The 21,359-nt window shown below is 36.6% G+C and overlaps 2 protein-coding genes across 2 annotated transcripts; both read right to left on the reverse strand.

Moving 5' to 3' along the window:
- Positions 1-7: 7 nt before the first annotated feature.
- On the reverse strand, positions 8-9,278 carry LOC113542399 (sodium-dependent neutral amino acid transporter B(0)AT3). The gene is made up of 12 exons (XM_026939914.3): positions 9,091-9,278; positions 6,920-7,060; positions 6,544-6,681; positions 4,856-5,037; positions 4,643-4,753; positions 3,864-3,976; positions 3,398-3,526; positions 3,160-3,316; positions 1,850-2,054; positions 1,459-1,618; positions 711-873; positions 8-496 (listed from the first exon to the last, which is right to left on the reverse strand). Exons 1-12 carry the CDS (start codon positions 9,269-9,271, stop codon positions 302-304), a joined length of 1,875 nt encoding a protein of 624 aa, XP_026795715.3. The 5' UTR covers positions 9,272-9,278; the 3' UTR covers positions 8-301.
- An 896-nt stretch (positions 9,279-10,174) lies between these two features.
- Positions 10,175-18,478, reverse strand: slc6a19b (solute carrier family 6 member 19b). Its single transcript, XM_026939915.3, has 12 exons — positions 18,175-18,478; positions 14,618-14,758; positions 14,256-14,393; positions 13,838-14,019; positions 12,543-12,653; positions 12,289-12,401; positions 12,038-12,166; positions 11,792-11,948; positions 11,429-11,633; positions 11,138-11,297; positions 10,697-10,859; positions 10,175-10,409 (listed from the first exon to the last, which is right to left on the reverse strand). The coding sequence occupies exons 1-12, from the start codon at positions 18,371-18,373 to the stop codon at positions 10,272-10,274; spliced, it is 1,836 nt and encodes a 611-aa protein (XP_026795716.1). The 5' UTR covers positions 18,374-18,478; the 3' UTR covers positions 10,175-10,271.
- Between the last annotated feature and the right edge of the window lie 2,881 nt (positions 18,479-21,359).

Raw genomic sequence — 21,359 nt, forward strand, 5'->3', positions numbered from 1 at the left:
ATATATTGTGTATATTATGTTACTTATTGCACAGAAACTGGAGAACCATTGTGAACTGCGAGAATTAAAAATATTCTCTTACGGAGAATTTACATTACTTTAGTAATGTCAAAATGTCAGCTTTAAAAACAGTAGATAAAATCGATATGATTACAGTATATTGGTGCTAATATAATCTTTAGGAAGTCAGTGTGCAAAACGTACAAGTGACATTTTATGTTTCCTCAAAAGGTAAGTTTTATGTCAGGAAGAAATAATAGTGAGTACTAATAGTGAGTACTAATAAGTTATATCCAATTGCTTATGTTTCCACTTCATACCCTTCATTATCATAGCATATTTTAACTTGTCTGTCTGCCAGGTACTTAATTAAAAATTTAATAAACTGATAGAGTGCCCAAAGTGGAATAAATGAGCAGGGAATAGCGGCCAGGAGAATACAAATGGCATAGACCCAGCCTGGATATGTCAAGATTTCTGGAGCAGGGAAATTCACCTGGGAGAGTTAGAAAAACATCAGATTATTTGTATTCCATGTAGCATATGTGTTGCCATTGTCAACCCAACATCACTGTCTAATGCTTTATTAACTGCACTGTATAATTTATGTCTTTGGGCTGAAACAGTTAATGTCCCAGTCCTTGGGCATAGGCGTAACTGTGACGTATTAGCCCTGTATTAAGAGTTATAACAGTGTTTGAGGTTCTTACGTAATCTGGGTTCCATGCTTCATAGGTGGGTTTCTGTTGTGCCTGTACCACCACATAAGCCAGGAGGACCACCAGCAGCATCAAAGGACTGATCACCCTCCATGTAGCTTGCCAGTACAGGTTGGGTCTGCGTCCTGTCATCCACTCTATATCATCACTGAATCTGAAACGGTGGAAACATGGTGTAAAACTGATGGTCTATGGAATAATGAGTGTCCTAAACCACAACAGCGGATAACCTAGTACAGCTTATTCCATACAGCTTAATACATACAGTGGCTTACAGAATCTGAATCTGCTACCAAGAGCAGTTTCTATAGAATCAGTTAGTATCATTTATGAATATGTTATTAAGACAAATAAAAATAGGGAGATTATTGAATGGAATTAGATATATCTCACGAACCTGTTCGTGAAGTCATTCAAATAGTAGCACATGCGTATGTATACCCTGAGCACAGAATGCTATTGTGATGTTATATTTATTGTCTCTTGATCTCGACTGAATAATCTTGACCAGTATAGTCCTTTTTGTGTTAGGCATTACAGTCATTTTTTCCATTTTTGCCTGTATTAGTGAAGAATGTAGTGTATGTAGTCTTGTACAATTTCACAAAATGTGTTACATGCATGATTTTCATACGTAAGGAATAAAACCACATCCTAGTAGTGTAATCACTGTGGACAGTACATTCCATTACATTCCATTAACAAGTACAGTACATTCCATTAACAAGTTAACAAGCACCTGTTGCCACCGTAGATGTAGATCACGGCCACGATTTCGAAAAAGGCGATGACCAGCAGAGGCAAGGAGCCTACATAGTTATTAAAGATGGCCAGCCAGTAGTTTCCAGATCCCATAGTGAAGATGAGTGCCACAATAAAGGAAATCAGGCACATCAGACCTACAGAGAAAAGACAATTCAGTTGGTAAAATCAACCTGATCTCATACAGAACTAAAAAGCAAAAGTAATTTTGTTGGATTTTGTAATGATGTTGTAGGAAAAGCAACATGATTACCCTAACCCATCACTATCTGAAATTTACCCATTGAGAAATTTTCATAACATGGCTTGAGAGCCTGTTTTAGTTAAAATGATTGTCCACTTTATGTTGTCCCAGTCTCTCTAGTTACCTGTGAAAATTTCCTTAGGAATACACTTTGGCACCAGGTGCAGGTCCAGAAGAGGGGTCAAGACCCCTTCCAGATTTCCAAACATCGACGAAAGGCCAAGACTGAAGAGCATAATAAAGAAGAGCACAGCCCAGACCTGGGAACCTGGCATCTTAATTACCGCTTCAGTGAACACAATGAAAGCCAAACCTGTGCCTGAAGCACTCTGAGGGACAACAAACAGAGAGATACCTTGACAGAACTTAAATCTGCACAATCAGAAAGTGAAGGTCTACTGAGTATGTAGCAATCAATACAGGTAAGTGGAACTGTCATTTTTTAAATATATAGCATGATGTCAATGCCCAATAGTAAGGTGTATGGGTGGAACTGAGGCTGATAGGTCAGGGCTAGTAGATTTAATGCACTGTACTTAAATTAAAGAGCATTTCCAAAGTAGAGTACATATTTAGAGAACAGTTTAAAGAGAATGCCTGGAACATAGGAGTTCTCTGTTTAGGAAACTGCCTACTGCCTAATATGCCACAGCATATATTAATTCTCGAATCTCACTGGTCAGATGTTAATTAATATTCTTTAACAGCAGCTCTGACAGTAGTGATTGAAATGACAGGTTTACGCACTTGTTCTAATACATTCTCGTTTCCAGAGTAATAATCGTTTGCAGAGACTTGTATGACAGATGTCTATTAATAAACAGATAACAAAAAATGTTATTTAACAAAGAAAAACCTATACTCATTAGTGTAGTGAAGTTTTCTCTTAGGAGACCTTTATTTAACATTTATGGAAGGACTCTCAGGTGCGAGCACTTTGTAATAGTCAGTAGGTTTTGACCAGGGGAGATTCTTCTGGGTAAAAATCTGTGTGCTTCCCAGTTTCTCTTTAAAATAACAAACTGCTTTTTTTGTCTTAATAACCTCAAGAAAGAGAGAAGGAGATCCTGGTAAGAGAGTGACTGTTTATAGCTGCTACAAGTGATAACAGGAAATAATTTGCCTCTTGTTACATAAAATTCAATGTAGCTATAAATGGTTAAAAACATGATATGTTATTCATAAGTAAATTACAATTTGCAATTGTAATAATAAAACACTTATTAAACAATAAATAAATTGTTATAAAACAATTAAACACTTCAGGCCATGCTGCTAGAAGGAAATTATCTGCTTTGTGTCAGGCCATATCACACCTCCTCATTGTAGATTATTATCCTATAACAGCATGGCATTTTATTTCTTACATATGTATCTGTTTTATACTGGTTGCCTCTACTGATGAAATAATTATTGTTATGTGTGTAATAGTACCTGATCAAGCAATGCTTGGAGATTGCAAGTCTTCAGATTAAGAGTCTGCACGACTTGTGGATCTGTAGCATTAAAATGTGTCAACCATGCCTCAAAATTTCCCTCTGTTATATTCATATCCGGAATATTAAAAGCATTTTGCAACTCCTCGATATTACTGTGAAAACAAGAAACAAGAAAATATATAACAACTACACTCTCTGTCACTTTTTCATAGATCACTTAGTGCAATGCTTACCTTTTTACACAGTCATTATAGCTTGACAATGCTTTAAATCCCAGGATAGAAAAAATGGGAATTGATGCATAGATTGAGGTAGCACTGTTGATGCAGCCAACAATAAGGGCATCTCGTTCACAGTTGTTTCTGGAAAAAAATTACTTATTTAATTTTACTTGCTAAAGGTATATTGTTACTGTTGTTTTACTATTAGACTTTGCTGTATTTTTAGCTTGACAATACACTGATAAATGATTAAAATCCTGTTTTAGGCTATAAATTCTTTATTTCGATCCATGGATTATCACATTTCCTGTACATTTTTATCTCTGCAGATAAGAATGTTTGCCAATCTGTTCTATTACACTGGCATGAATTATTTTACAGCATTACAATGCATATGCAATAAATTATGTAAGCATTTGTTGTTGACACAAGCGCAGATTGTAAAGAGCATACTTTCCTGTGTGATACAATAGCTTACTTTTGTGGGTTGTAGCTGGAAAATGCAATGAGGCCCCCAAATGCAAGTGACAGAGAGAAGAATATCTGGGTTGCTGCATCCAACCACACTGTTGGATTCTTCAGTGTTTCCCACTGTCAGAAGAGAAAGCAGTGAAAGTTCAGAAACATATATAATTTCCATCCAATATTTCACTTATGCACAGGTTATAACCCACTTTCACAGCAATTCATTTCTCTCCCCTACATTTTTCAAGATAAACATTAGGAATGCATCTAGAAAATTCATAAATCTTGTCTAAATATTTAAAAGATTTTGTTAGGTAAATCTTGGACAGTGATCCATATGAGCTGACCTACAAGTTTGCCAATGAACCAAAGAGATAATGAGATAAAAGTCATATCTAAGGGCAGAGGTGGCTTGGCAGTTACAGCTCTGGAATACTGATCAGAAGGTTGAATACCACCACTCCAAGTACCAGTACTCCAGTATCAGTTCCAGCAGGCCCTCAACCCTCTTTGCTTCATTCTCAGTTGCCATATAAAAGCATCAGTTGCCATATAAAAGCATCAGCCAAATTAGTAAATGTAATACTTCAGTTTTTAAACTATTAGATTACAATTAGACGACAATTAAATAACAAATTAGACAGTCTAATTACATGGCAAAGGAGTAAGTTCGAGGTTAATTTACCTAGCACTAACTAGCTAGGCCCCTATTAGCTAGCTAGCTATTTTATAGCAAGTTACTACTTCACAAACGAATAAGTGCATGGTGTCTGTGAAAAAAGCACAACTTACATTTGGTGTGAAGAGATGGCGCAATCCAATAGTAGCTCCTGGCAGAGTCAATGCCCGGATCAGAAAGATGGTGAGCACAAGATATGGGAAGGTGGCTGTGACATACACCGCCTGTACCCAGAATGAAAGGTTCATTTAATGTTTAACAGTCATGAAAAAATTAATGTTTAACTGAATAATAGAATTAAGATGGATTGTGAGAAAGGTCCTGACCTTGCCAATGGTCTCGATGCCACGAATGAAGCAGATATAGACAATACACCAAGCTGATGCCAGACACACGACCAGCCACCACTGAAGATCCCCATTAATCGAAATGTTTGGAGTGATATTCAGTGTCTCTCTGTACCAGAAGTAGTTCACTGGAGTGCTCTTCTCACATTCTTCTACATACCCTGCAAGAACATGAAGCCTTTATGAAGCCTAATGAGACACTGATATAGCACTGTCATTATTATAATAATGTCGTGATGAAATGAGGTTGTATTGAGTGAAGTATGATTGGACACCAGTGAGTTGATGGGTTTAAAAGTTTGAAACAATTTAATTCACAAGAAAAACAATATACATCTAAATAACCTAGACAAAACACTAAGGGGTATTTTTTAGATGTTTCAGTTTTTTATTATTATTATTATTATTATTATTATTATTATTAATGGATTTATTTAATTATTTTATTAATTTTTTAATTTTATCGCAATATTGTGGAAAAACTATGTTTTTGATGAAAATAACATTTTATTTTATTGTAATTTCCACATAAATATCTTATTTATTTTAACCATATATCCCATAATAATTCTTTTTTCTCTTATTTTCTTTTACAGATTCCTAAATTCCTATATTCAGATTCCTATATATTTCCCATTTTTTAATCATACACAATATGGCCAAAGGTATGTGGACACCTGACCATCACACCCATATATATATATATATATGTGCCCATTCCAAAACCATGGGGATTAACACAAAGTTAACAACCCTTTGCTGTTATAATAACCTCCAATCTTCTGGGAAGGCTTTCCACTAGATTTCGGAGCATGGTTGTGGATTTGCCCATTCAGCCATAAGAGCATTAGTGAGGTCAGGCACTGATGTTGGGCGAGGAGGCCTGGTGTGCAGTCGGCAGTCCATTTCATCCAAAGGTGTTCAGTGGGGTTAAGGTCAGGGCTCAGGCTACTCATCTTCCACACTAACCTTGCCATGTCTTTATGGATCTCTCTTTGTTTGCAGAGGCATTTTCATGCTGCAACATGCTTGGTGTTTGGTGATGTTTAGTTTCAGTGAAGGTAAATCTGAATGCTACAACATCCAAATACATTCTATACAATCGTGTGCCTCAAACTTTGTGACAACAGTTTAGGGAAGGCTCACATATGAGTGTGATGGCCAGGTGTTCACATACTTTTGGCTATATAGTGTATGTATCATTAATAAAATGGATAATAAATAAATTACCGGCATGTGTATGGGTAAATGTCCCCCCCCCCCTTTTTTTTTTTGCAACCAGGCACTGCCTCAAAACAAATTTATTTTATGAACATAATCCAATTATTCAAATATTAGGCTCATTTTTTTATTTGTGTCCAATAATATTTTGGCTATTCATGGGAGATTTTTTGTTTAAGAAATTTCCAATTTGATATTCTTTATAGTGAGGTCTGATTTAAACCCATCCAAATAAAGTGGCCAGTCAAATAGACTAATATCTACAAGAGCTTAATAATAAATATAATAGCTTTGATAATGGTGATTTGCACCAGGGTAAACAAAAATTAAAAATCACACACTCCTAGGTTATGTGGCACAGACCCCATTTTGCGAACCACTGGTGTAACAGATGAAAAATGTCTGGCTTGCCTTAATGACCTGATGTGATACTGTTTGTGTCTTACCAGTGTGATTGGCTTTGACTGGGCATGACTGCCATGGCAGTGGTTCTTGGAATGAATGGAAGAAATACCACAGAACCCAGGCCAGTATAGTGTTGTAAAATAAACCAACCAAAAATGACACAGTCATAGAGGCCACACCTGCACACACACACACACACACACACAGGAAAGAGGATCCAGGAATGTTTTCACCACAGTTTAAAAATCAAGGAACTCCAAGGTCATTGCACAGATGTGGTGATACAAACGTGTCCATAGTGTATCATTGCTGGATGTGATGCACTACCACCAAAACATAGACTAAACTACAGTTCTTTATACTGTGTGTACATAAGCACTGTGCACATAGTCCTTCCATAAGACTAATAGTACCCACCTACTCCTCCTAGATAAGGTGAGATTGAGTTCCAGACTCCTATGCTGCCCATGCGGAGCCTCTGACCAATAGCTAGCTCCATATGAAGCAGCGGAAGCCCCTCAAACACCAGTGCTATGAGGTACGGGATCAGAAATGCACCTAAATGTAAAACAATACATTAGTATACTTCTAGATTCTTAAGAACTATGGATATTAGCACATCAGAAGATGAACAACAGTCTTACAGAAGCAATTAAGATTAGACTATCATGGTAACTTAGATGTTTTCTATTGTGTTATCCTTGTTATCATTCCACTGAGCACACCACACTGTAAGTGTTGTGGAGAATGGTACATTTTTGTTCTTGGAAGTTCTTGTGTCTTCTGATAACCCGTCATCATACTGAGCTTATCTTTAACTCTTATTGGTGTAAAACATTAGAATGGGAGCATTTTCTGTTTAAGAGCTTAATTCATTTCAAGATGGCACCTTGACCTGATAGACAACCAAATTTTTACCTCCGAGCACCTTTACCACATAAAGTGATTTGACTTCAGTATAATAAACACAGTATACTGCAGTATGAATGGATTCAATAATGAAGGTTTTGTTACTTTCTAATGTACTGTACATAGTCCAGTGGGTGAATCTGGTTTCTATATTTACCTATGTACACTTATATTTACTTTCGACAAAAAGCTGTTAATCCATGTATGAAAGGTCCTGAAAGTGCAAACATCACATGCATTAGAGCCATATCTCTTTCTACAGTATAAAAGGTTCCGATAATGATAATATCTTTTGTATGGTGAAAATTTTGTGTGTGTATGTGTATGGGTTTTTTTCCCCCAGAGTTCTGCGCTTATAAGCAGAGTATAAGTAGAGTGTGTGTGTGTGTGTGTGTGTGTGTGTTTGTGTGTGGGGGAGCATTAAAGTTTTTCTTTTACCTACACTTTTTTTTAATATAAAATTCATGCATGATATAACAAGTACATTAACAATGTCATTCATGAAGCAAGCAACATAATATATGGAGTTGCTATCAAAGTCAATTTGCATTAAGTACTGAATACTGTACTTTATTCATTCTCTGAAATGGATACATCTTTTAATGTCTCTTTAATATTTTAATAGTATTTGAAATAATGTTATTTTATTTTTATTCGATTCCTATTTATTTAATTTGACTGTCAGTTTTTTTTATTAAGTTCAATATATCTGGTATGAGCCTTTTATCATCAGCCTCTCAGGAGCAAGTACAAAATGTCTGCAACATGTTTTTGTGACTTTTATAGCTGTCTGAATGTTCATCAACACTCACTAAACCACAGTTTCCTCTCAGTATAGCACACAGCCACTACCACAGACCGTACGCCCAGAATGAGCTGACTTTGTCTTATATGTGAAATTGAAACTGCATGGCGTTTGTTTCATAGCATGATGCTCTTAGAGTATGTGGATCTATAAAAAAAAATGGATAACCTCAAGTCTTCCAATTAGTCTGGATATTGATTTTATAATAACATCTAGAAACATTTGCACATCTGTTTTATATAATTTTATATGATTTGATTTAATATATTTTTTTAAATGTGGATCATCAGCAAAATAGATTATATCTCTATCTGAAAACATGGGTTCCAAATTTTCAAGTGCCACTTTGAAGGTTATGTGTATGGATAAATGGTTTGCTGTTAGTGTATCACAAGGGTTCTCAACCCTTTTGCAGCGAAGGACCCCCTCAGCACAAGTTTATTTTATGAACATAATCCAGTTATTTGAATATTAAGCTCATTATTTCAATGTGTACAATAAAATTTTGGCTATTTATTGGAACCACATAACTTTTTATATATTAAAGTTCCACCCGCAGAACACTTAGGTTCAAGTTGACATCTCTACAGGCCTAATTATTTTTTAAGACTATCTAGGTCAACATTACAGGTATATGGATGGAAGTATCATTTAAATACCTTAACTAGGAAGAAAATCTAATTAATTCCTATTCAGTGTCTGATTAATTAAATCTATAAACCTCTCAGTTCGGGTAGAGTTTAAAGAAGTAGAAACCAACTAACATGTATTTCAACTAGAGAACAATAAATCAGTACATAATACATCATGAAAAAACTCTTTAATTAAATTAAACTCTGTTCTGAATGTACATACACTGCCAAAAGTATCTTACCTCCTCCATATACCTGACACAAATAAGGGAACCTCCATACATTTCCCAAGCCAACAGCAAATCCAATGCATGTCAGCAGATACTGAACCTTATTGTCCCATTTGGGGCGTTCATCAGTCTTAGTGGCTTCCTCTTGAGCTTGGCTCAGCTCGATGTCTTTGGTGCTCTGAGCTCCATCCATCCTTCAATTGACTTTGCAGTTGACTTGTGAGTTATAGGCCAGATCTGACTGTCATTTCCTCTTCACACCAGCTCTCGCTTCACTTTACCTTAACAGTTTCTGGGGGGTTTCTTCCTCAAAAGAAGGGGAGGAGCTTTGGCACTCTTGTTCAATCCCACATTATGCTGCAGAGTACTGCTTTTTTCTGGCACATTTCCAGTGGTGCTGAGATATGCCAGGAAGCCCAGACAGTTGCAGTGGCAAACACTCCTCCTCCTCAGCTGTTTATTTAAGCAGCTGTGGTTGCACAGAGCATTTAATCTACAGGTTAACTGGTTACTCATTGCCATGACTTCAAAATAGAAGGATGTTAACTATATGCTTGTTCCCACTGTTACAGACAAGATTACTGTATTACTTTTTCCCTAAATTGATTACTCATTACCATAAATATATCAATAAAAGTAAAGATTTTGGTTAAGAACGATATTTTTATTTTAGTAAAACATTGCTTATTTTAGGAAAACAGGAAAACATGGCACCAAAATTTATATATGTAAAGTGCTTTGAACAAGTATTGATTAATTAAATAAAATAACTCAACATGTCCATTAACAAAACTACAGTTGACATATAATGCAAATATAATACAGTGAAAATGTTTGGTAAAAAATAAATAAGGTCTCTAGTATATATGATACCACAAACTAATACAAAGGGTGTTTGTTTGAAAATTACAAGCACAATTTGGCATAAATTTATGATACACTGTATTGAAATAGGATTATTAAGGATAATTATAATTTTGTAAAACCAGCAGGGGGTGCATTTCTAGCAATAATCTATTATTATTGTCAGAATTGTAGAAAAAAAAGTTCTTTAAAATGAGTAAATAATGAAGAAATAATACTAGTTATCGAATTACCAAAAATAAAATTTTAAAATATATATGTCACCCTGACACATTCATAAGATTTGCTTACTGAATTAAGAATGGTGCTCTTTATTTAGACACCAACATTCATTTACAGCAGCGTTTCTGTATGGCCTTAATAATGGCAGCACCAGGTACAGCAAGACTAGGAATCCCAGCCAATACAAAGATTATTACATAGATCCACGATGAGTAGGGCTTCTGCTCCAGAGTAGGAAAGTTTGGCTGTAATACAAACAGATGAGCAGAGATTGTCAGGCTAACTGCTGTGTATTAAACATTTCTTCCCTAACCAGTAGAGACGTATGGATCACTGACGTGTCGTATGGATCACTGACTAAGTCACTCTGGAAAAGAGTGTCTGCTAAATAACCAAATGTAAATGTAGGTAATGTTCACCACAGCAACTCATGGAATGAGCTCACATGGCAATTTAGATTACAAATGCTTATTAACTTGCATCTTGCTATACTTTAAGCTCTTAGCACATGCAGCCTCATGAGTAACCTTACCGATTCAGGGTCCCAGGCGATGTAAAAGAGCTCCTTGGAGACTGTGGTAACAAAATAGAAGAGGAAGATGACCAACATGATGAGGGGGCTGATAACTCTCCATGTGGCCTGCCAGAAGATATTGGGCTTGTGGCCGATCATGAAGACCAGGTCATCATTGAACCTGTAGCACATGGGGATAGCACATGGTCTTGGATTTGACATCACTCCAGGATGCAGCAATTATGATTAAAAGTGCTGACACTGAGATTTTTTGTTAGCCAATGCGTGCTGTAATTATCACACCACAATCTTTTACTCTGAGTACCCCACAGCCACAAATAATAGGTATTATAATAGCTACCAAGGCATGAAAGATGATAGGGTATGGAACAAGAAAGATGTCCAAGAAAGGCATGGCAGAACTGTTTTTGTCAAAGAAAATCAGTGACTTTCATTTACCTATCTATTCCATAAATATACACCACCCCAACCATCTCACAGAAGGCAATAATGAGTAGGGGGATGGAACCAGCGAAATTGTCAAAGAGCGCCAGCCAGTAATTCCCTGACCCTTGGACGAATATCAGCGCAATAAGACAACACAGCACACAGGTCAATCCTGAAATAATAATAAAAACAAACAGTCCAGTGTGTTACTTTAATAACATTTACCCAAAAATACAATAAGAATCTTTTAATTTTAACGTGTGCCAAAAATGCTGACTGATGATCTCTCTCTGAATACTGTACCTGAGGTCACTTCTTTAGGCCAGTGTTTGGGGAAGACCTTTAAGTCCTGCAAAGGCACCAGGACTCCTTCAATGTTTCCAAACATGGAGGACAGGCCAAGGCAGAAGAGCATGACAAAGAAAAGGACGGACCACAGTGGAGACAAGGGCATCTTGGTGATGGCCTCTGTGAAGACAATGAAGGCCAGGCCTGTGCCCTCCACACCCTGTTTAACCAAAGAAGCAAAGCATGGAGCATTTCATGTCTCTTCATTAAGCCTTAAAATGTTGTGAGGGATAAATTAACTATCAATCCTGTGATATACAATTCAAAAAGTGTAATCCATGAATGCAAATAATTTTTTGAGAGAAAAGACGACTCTACCTCACTGAGGAATTTATTCAGGTCACAGGTCTTAAGATTTAGACCCTGAATGACATCGGGGTACGTGGTATTAAGCTCTTTAAAAACTTGATCGTAGTTACTTTCAGTGATGTTTGCTTCTGGCAGGTCAAAGGTGTTCAGCAAAGACATAATGTTTCTGCAGGAGAGATGCAGAGCACATTCTTAGATAACTTCTTTTCCAGGTACAGATGTCTGCTGTTAAGAGAATAAGTCACAAGTACGTACGTTGCCAGACAGTCGTCATATCTCTCCGTGGCTCTGAAACCGATAATGGTGTAGATTACAGTGGCAGCAAAGACTGAGGTGAAGGCGTTGATGGTGGAGATGATCACAGCATCCTGCTCACAGTTGTTACTGAAAGAAGGACATATGTACCTTAGGACTCAATACTGGGGAGTAATTAAAATATGTTTCAGCAGTTGCCTCTACCAATAGTAGGTTACTAACTGCTCAGTTGCTGTCACTTATGGTCTTACTGTACTGAGTTGTAGCTGGAAAAGGAGATGAGGCCACCAAACGCCAGAGAGAAGGAATAGAATACTTGAGCGCCTGCATCCAGCCAGGTCGCTGGGTTTGCTAACTCAGTGAGCTACACACATACACGAACACACAGATTTTACATATGCATACACGGCTACAGGCTACAATATGTAGTAATGTAGTAAATCATGGCCATTGCAATATTCATTGAATTCTGTGATTATGTGATTTTCTGTGAATATATACTTACATCTGGTGTAAAAAGAAATTTAATTCCCTCGAAGGAGCCTTTCAGAGTAAGTCCTCTGATTAGGAAAATGGTGAGAACCACATAGGGTAATGTGGAGGTCACATATACTGCCTTGGGAGGAGATATAAAGAGTTCCTGTTTAAGTTCCAGTAATATCAGATAAAAATATTATATATATATACAGCATATATGTATATATATATATATATATATATATATATATATATATATATATATATACAGCATATATGTGTATATATATATATATATATATATATATATATATATATATATATATATATAAAGTTGATTTCCTATGAAATATGCTAATCACCTCTCAGGTATACAATTCACTGCTAGAACCCTACATCTGGGACATTTGTAAGTATGTATGTAAGTATAGCATGTATGAAAAGCATTATAAATGATTTGGATTGGTTTTAATGACATGAATTTGTCATTTAAAAGGAGGGAACCAATAGCGGCTCTTACAGTAATTATGCAATAATCATTTATTAGTCATAGCTTTATTATATGCGGCTTTATTTCATGCATTCGAAAACATTTGCCTGTAACAGCATACAGTCTACCATCTCTTTTTCCATTGCTATAAACTTAAAAAAAAAAAAAAAAACTTAATGTAGTAAATCTTTATGAGTTCTTATTCTTACACAACCACACTGCTAAATGTTATAGTATGCAGTAAAATACTATAAAAATTAAAAACCTCCATTATATGGTTGTTCCATATAATGTACTTAGAAATACATGGCATTTTTGTAGGTTATGTATGTAGTGTATGTGAGCTTTAATGTTTGTTTATACTTAAAAAGACCTTACTTGCTTAAACATGATGAGATCTAAATGTTCTCACAGACCTTTTCTTATGACTAGACTAAAGCACTCACCTTTTATAGCACTATATCAGTAAACTACTGATACAGTTGATAACTGCTCTTATGTAATTATGAAGTATGTGTACCTTTCAGATAACGGCCTCGAATTTTCAGCAGTTAGTTTTCTAGTTTAATGTAATTAAATTATAAGGTATAGCTCAAGCTACAAGCTGTTGACACAGACCAAGCTGGTCAAGCTGGCAGCTGGGAGAATCAATAATAAAGACGCTGGAAAATACAGACAGGATCCCTAGACATAGTGTACGTGTCAAGGACATATATTTAAAAATAAATGTAATCACAACCACCATAACCTGGTCTACCAGCTATACAAATGTGTTTGACAAGCACTTATCAGTTCAACCTGTGTTTTAATATGTTATGCAAGAAAGGTAATACCTTGCCAGTGGTCTCTATTCCACGGACACAGCAGACATAGAGTACAGCCCAGGCTGAAATTAGACACAGTACCATCCACCACTGCAGTCCTCCTGATTCGTCTATGGTTGGAGTTATGTCCAGGGTCTTCCTGTACCAGAAATAATCCACAGGGGAGCTCCTCTCACATTCTGACACCATACCTGTCAATGTAGTCATGTTTACAGTAAGTGAATTTGTTCCAAGCTCGGCCTCAAAAAGAAGAATAAGTATAGAATATTGTATGCACTAAGGATTTTGGATGGGCCTACTGGTTGAACAAATGTAAAGGAACATTTTGAAGAACATTTCGTTTTATGAATTTCATATCCATGCATGCAGATGGATAATGATTCTTCCTCTAATCACAATAATGTTCTGTGCCTAGTGGCTGTGATACCTGTTCTGTTTGCATTGATGGGGCACTGGCTCCAAGGTAGCGGGTCCTGGAACGAGTTAAAGAAGTACCACATGACCCAGGCGATTATAGTATTGTAGTAGAGGCTGACCAACAGGGACACACACATGGACGCAATTCCTGTGGGAAGAAGTTCATGATGTACAACATTTATCATTCCAACCTTTGGACAGGAGTAGAGAATGTAACGAGACAAAGATTTAAGGATTTAGCAATTACTGCTTATTTAAAATATATATATATATATATATATATATATATATATATTTTTTTTTATTTAAAATTAGAAATATTTTTTTCCCAAGTAGGGTCAGGTTAGTTGGTGGTAATGAGTTTCAACTCACCTACTCCTATCATGTAAGGGCTAATGGTCTTCCAGACCCCCACACTGCCTTTCCTCAGGCGCTGTCCAATAGCGAACTCTAGGTGAAGAAGAGGAACCCCTTCAAACACCAGCAGGATCAGGAAAGGAATCATAAAGGCCCCTGAAGGAGGACAAATACACAGTAAGCTCTAATTAAGTTTACCACTTAAAATAATGTTTATTCTGGCATAACATAAAGGCTGTTTACTATTTGTTTACTGTTGTTTACTGTTTGTTTACTAAAATATTTACTGTGGTGATGTATATTTAGGAATTTGAATAGAACATTTCAAATAGGGATTTACATTGTGAATAGTGTTTGAAAATCCCAGTCATGTACTACACAGTTTTGCATTTGTGCATAGGGGTGTAACTCAATGCCACTATCTGTATCATTATCTGTATCTTTATCTTTTTATTGATTCATATCTGTAGATGTAATTGGATTTTAACCTTAACAGGAGAGTCTAGTTTGTTTGTTAGTTTCTTTATACCTCCCTGTGACATTTTCTAATGAATTTAGCTGGTTCTATTTCCCTGAACAAACTAGCAGCTTAATGTAAACCACAGCAGTTATGACCAGGCAGTTACTAAGGATGATGAATGAATGCTGTAAATGCATCGCTGTAAATGCATTGCTGTAAATGCATCATTTGTTTTTTTTTCTTTGTCCCGCAAGCTTCATATCTTCCTGATCTCCTGAATGAAAGTAAAAAGCCTAAAATAGCAAGCTTATTTTTAAAAAAAATGGTGCTCCTATTTGTATCTGTATATATAGTATATATCACATTATCTATTCATTCCATATTTGTATTCAGTTACATTCGGTTGCATTTTAGATCTACTGATTAGTGTGTATTTTTAGAGTAGGGACAATACAAAATTCCACAGTGTGGCAAACTCAGCATGTGTGCACTACAGGAATTTTGTGCATATGTGCACACTGAGGTACACATTGTGTTGAGGGAGTTCTTTTGTCAAAGGAATAGCTACGAGATTGCACTCTTATCAGCCTTTTCAACACTCTCTGTACCAACTTGAACACAGAAAAATCACAGTATGATCTGGGGCTAGAGTTCCACACACTGAGGAACATTTGATGGTGGTTCACTCCTTTACTACCATGTGCTTTTATAACTATGTTTACACAGTTGATGAAAGACTAAGGCAGGTACATTAAGCAGCTTTACCTTGGGCAACATATTAATGCGTGAGAATATTCATTCTAAAATTTTGTTTCTTTTGTCTTTGACACTTGTGTGGACTGCAGCTTTCCTTTTTTGTTTTTTACCATAGTTGAGTTAATATATATGAAGAGGTCATTGTTAATGTGGCCTTTTAGACACAGCAGTTGGCCTTGAGTCTTATAGACCTCCTGCTAATGCTGTTGTAAATCTCACATTAAAGGTATGAGTTTGACAAGAAAGCTGTAAATTTACCAAGAATGCAATCTACCAAGGAGATTAAAAAGACTCTTGGCTAATGGTTAAGAGAAAGCGCAACTGCAAGCTTAATTTTAAAAAATGGGTGTGACTTGTGACATACCAGGTATGTACAAAAATGTAAGAAAAGTAATTAAGTTATAAAGCTATTGCTAAACTAGAGAAACCTGTGCAGGCAATGCAGAAAATTTCTTGTGCATATAAAACATGTTGACAGTTCATTATATGGGCAAAAGTATGTGGACACCTGACCAATCACACCTATATGTGCTTGTTGAACATCCCATTCCTTTGCTGTTATAATAACCTTCTGCGAAGGATTTCCACTAGAAATCCTTTTTGAATGTGGCTGTGGGGATTTGCATGCAGTCAGCAATCCAGTTCATCCCAAACGTGATCAATGAGGTTGAGGTCAGGGCTCTGTGCAGGTCACTCGAGTTCTTCTACTCCAACCTTTGCAAACCGTGTCTTTATAAACCTCACTTTGTGCACAGGGGCATTGTCATGCTGGAACAGGTTTGGGCCTCTTAGTTCCCATAAAGGGAATGTTAATGCTATACCATACAAAGACATCCTATTCAGTTGTGTGCTTCTTTGTGGCAACAGTTGGGGAAGGTCCACATTTGGGTGTGAAGGTCATATGTCCACATACCTTTGGCCATATAGCGTAGCTGTGCATTTGAATGTTTTGTTAAAAACGTTATTTATAATATACATTTGGATGCAAATTACACTCCAAAAATGTTCACTTTTTTACAAAAATGCATCACTGTTAGGAAAATTAATCATTTGTCAGCACAGCATTTTTTTTTGATAATTTTTCACATATCCTGAATATAGCAAGTGTGATGCATTAACTTTTTTTTGCTTAATGTTTGAGGGATCTAACCATGTGATGCACAACATGTTTAATTATCCAAGAAGCAAGAACAGCAGTTAAACTTTGTAATAACTTATGGACAGAGCAGGAAAGGGGGTAGTATAAGAAGGGGCTGTTTTTAAGTCCAGACACTAATTTAGATCAAGACCAGTACAAATCAACTAAGATGTGCCCTGTTTTAATAAGTTTAAAAATCTTCGTAATGTTTGAAATGGTGCTGAACTATCACTTCTCACTAGAAGCCAATTGAAAGCTTTTCTTCTGGTACCAGCATACATTAATTACTTCATAATGATTGCTAATTACTTAAATCAAATCATTGCCCAAAATAACAGACATCATGTTACCTTAATAAAAGATTTTCCATGATTGTCCCCCAAACAAAATCCATTCACTAAGAGCTGTTAGCTGGATCAATATTCTTATTTGAATTTTTAATTGCACGGCATTGAGGTAATTGGGAAAAGATTTCATGTCATTAGGCCTCAGTCATTTAGAGCATATTTTCAGCCTATATCTTCTGATATTGTGTGGGTTTTTAGTTGTAAAAGAGCACGATCATCGAAACTCTCTTTATTAGCCCATTAAATCTTTGAGGATTTTGTGGATTCCGAAAATACCTTTGCATTATAAATACTTGAGTGCTTCTTATCTTTATCTTTGACTCCGTGTCCTGTCATTACATTGGCATGTTACACTGCTATCAAGTACAAGGAGTCCCAAGACACAGCAAGAAAGAAATGTGAGACATATAACAGTTTGACCTGAACATATTCATCATTCAGAACACTCCTAAAGACTCTCTGATCTTTCTGCAGATCATGAAAATAGTGTCTAAAAGAGACTAGAGAAAAGTCAGCAAACTCAGTCCAACATGAATTAAAGTCTAATCGGACTAAATGTAACTTTTAGAAAATTAAAACACAATCCAATTTGGATATAAGATATCAGATATAAGAAAAAGATCTGACCCTCTGTAATTTCAAATTTTTACTGTCAATGACTTCAATAAGGAAACCTTCCTGATATACTCTGAGAGACACTGACTAAGTACACAGAGCTGACAATCTCAGTTATAGATTATAATGTAAATACACCTTGTATGTTATGTGTATTCTTGCAAAATATGAAGGTGATGCTAAAATGCCCATGGTGATTAAGATCATCAACGGCCAAAACACTGAATTGAGGTCTGGTTAAAAGGAAAGTTCTCACCTCCCCCATGGCTCTGACACAGGTAGGGGAAGCGCCAGACGTTACCGAGCCCCACACAGAAGCCCACACATGTCAGCATATATTGGGCTTTGTTGTCCCATTGAGGCCTCTCCCCTGCTTCCTCAATCTCCAGCTTTTCCAGCTGGTCATGGCTCAAGATCCGATCATCCAGGCCCGGGTTAGGTATCTGCAGCTTCATGGTCCAACTCAATTCCTGCTGTCTCAGTATAGGTACTGGTTCTTATTAATTATCTGGCTGGTAGCTGGTACGTATGTGAATTGGAGCTGAGTAATAGGGCAGTCTTTTTTTGAGAAAGGTGCATATATATGGTGAACTTTAGCACGACAGCAGCCCAGGGCACGTGTATGCTACCACCATAAGGGGAATGTGCCTTGTCAGCTAGATAAGGGGAAGCAAAGCACCTGACTGAGCCTGATGTATGACAATAATTAATGTCATACGCACCTGCATACACATACATGCGTACACACTTACTAAATGGTCTAAAAGGTTAATAAATGAAGATATGAATCTTTATATCACTTGAGTCGCAACTTCAACAAGGGTTCAACATCCAGGTCATTTCTGAGAAGACTTTACGCACATATGCGGACACACACACACACACACACACACACAGAGGATTCTCTTACTGCACTTGTCACAAATCTTTATGTCTCTTCAGTAGTAAATTGAACAAGGGTTCAACATTTAATGTCCAGATCACTCATGAGAACAGTTTTCTGTTTGATAAGGAAGAACAAACATTGCTCGTGTGCTGCTTGCTATCCAATTTTCCGTATCAGGCTATTCAGCCCCAGTTTAGTCCCTCAGTCTTGAGTAGTCTACAGATTTCCTTTGGTGCTGCATTAATAATAATAATAATAATAATAATAATAATAATAATAATAATAATAATTTGGATATATAAATAAAGGTGTAATGTGTTTGCTTTGTTTTCTTTGCAAATTTGTCTATTCACAGAACAAAATTCTGAAAATATATCTGTCTATCTCTCTCTGGTGAAAGGGTTTGCAGTTGTGCTGATGTGGCCATAAATATATCACACATGGATTTGCAACAAATAATATGTATGCTATATGACCACAATGACTCCTCGCCATCACACCCATATATGGTTCTTCCCCAAACTGTTGCCACAAAGTTGGAAACACACAACTGTCTACAATATCTTTGTATGCTGTAGCATTACAATTTCCCTTCACTGGAACTATAAGAGGCCCAAACATGTTCCAGCATGACAATGCCCCTGTGCACAAAGTGAGGTCTGTGAAGACATGGTTTGCCAAGGTTGGAGTAAAACTTGAGTGGCCTGCACAGAGTCCTGACCTCAACCAACCTTTGGGCTGAACTGGAACGCTGACTGTGTCCCAGACCTCCTCACCCTACATCAGCAACTGACCTCACTAATGCTCTTGTGGCTGAATCAGCAAATCCCCACAGCCACACTCCAAAATCTACTGGAAAGCCTTCCCAGAAGAGTGCAGGTTATTACAGCAGCAAACATGGGAATAAATCTGGCATGGGATGTTCACCAAGCACATAGGGGTGTGACAGACATGTGTCCACTACTTTTGGGCATATAGTGTATGCATGATGAATATGAAAACATGAAAATATGATGAATATGAACATGAAAAATAAAAACGGATACAAAACATTTGACAGACATCTGATATTATCTACAGAATTTTCAATTTATTGCAATAAAGCGCCAACAGATTAACAAAAATGTAATACATTTTCCATCAGAAGCTACATAGATAGGATGGCACAATGGTACAGCCGATAGCATTGACACTTCACAGCTCCATGGTCCTCAGTTCAATCCTGAGCTTGGGTAATTGTGTGTGTAGGCTTCTTCTGAAGTCCCCAGTTTCCTCCCACCTCCCAAAAAACATGCCTTGAGGTGAATTGGCAATGCTAAATTCCCTCTAAGTGTTTGTGCATTCTGCCCTGTGATTCTGGGATCTGCCCAGTGTTCCTGGCTCCGGATAGGCTCCAGATCCACCATGACCCTGTCCAAGATAAAGCGCAAGGAGGAACATATGCAAATCAATCAGCAAACTACTGCCACATGAATTTGTGGTCTTTTAAACCTTGAATTGTAGAAATTTTTTAAGTTTTTGTTTTGAAGATATGCAGTTTTAATTATTAGACTGCTATCTTTTTTTGTAAGTTCATGCAAATTTATCCTATTTTGCAAATTAAAAAAAAAATCAACTACAGTTTTTAGTATGTCAAGGGCTTTAGCTCCTTAAATTCCCAATGTGAAACTAATAGGGAATAGCAATATGTACCACTGTCGTGTCTTGCATTAACAGTGGGCCAACTAGGACTTTGTACAGTGCTGGTTAAATTCAAAACCATTGTATGGATTATTCTATGATTAGGCTGTACTTTATCAGTTATGATGTATTCATTTGTTCACTGATAATCAAAAGGACCAATCAGATTGAGAAGATATGGCAAGATGTTATCATTGTGTGTAAAGGTCAGTAGTATGTTATACAAGTCTACTGGAAACTGGATTAAAATAGAGATAACATAAGAGATATCTCTACAAGGGGTTTGTGAATTACCTTTGCAACCTGCTCCAGACAAAAAATACTATATATAATAAATAATAAATACATTTCAGTTGATCTTGTGTGTATCTATTAATGTTAAAGTCCATTCTAATGTCCCTGCATGGCAAATTTTTAGTGCCACACCTTTAATTTATATGACCCCAGTTCCAGTCAGCCAGTTATCAGTAAGCCTGGCAGACTTTCCCAAAGAAACACTTTGGTTGGCTTTCATGCAAAACATTCTTACATTTGTCTTTGTACTTCATCGTTGAATGTCTGTTACACTGTCTCTCTGCATTACTACTATGTCTATAACAGCAAGCCTAGTAATTCCTTTTAAACTTATACATCAATTCTGTACTACTGTCTCAGTGGGTGAAGCAAAATTTAAAAGTGGAATGCACAAGGATATAGTATGTTTGGAAATGAAGGCTTCAATTCTAATTTTTTGTTGTCATTATTGTCACAGTATAACTCAGTTTCTCAATGGATGTTAGTCTTTATGTTACTACATTGCCAGCATCGTTCTGACTAATGTCTCTGGAGGTAAGGAGAGGTTTCAAAGCCTGTTGTTTGGCAATTTTATAACAGTG

This window comes from Pangasianodon hypophthalmus, chromosome 1 (assembly GCF_027358585.1).
Source record: "Pangasianodon hypophthalmus isolate fPanHyp1 chromosome 1, fPanHyp1.pri, whole genome shotgun sequence".
Lineage (NCBI taxonomy): Eukaryota > Metazoa > Chordata > Actinopteri > Siluriformes > Pangasiidae > Pangasianodon > Pangasianodon hypophthalmus.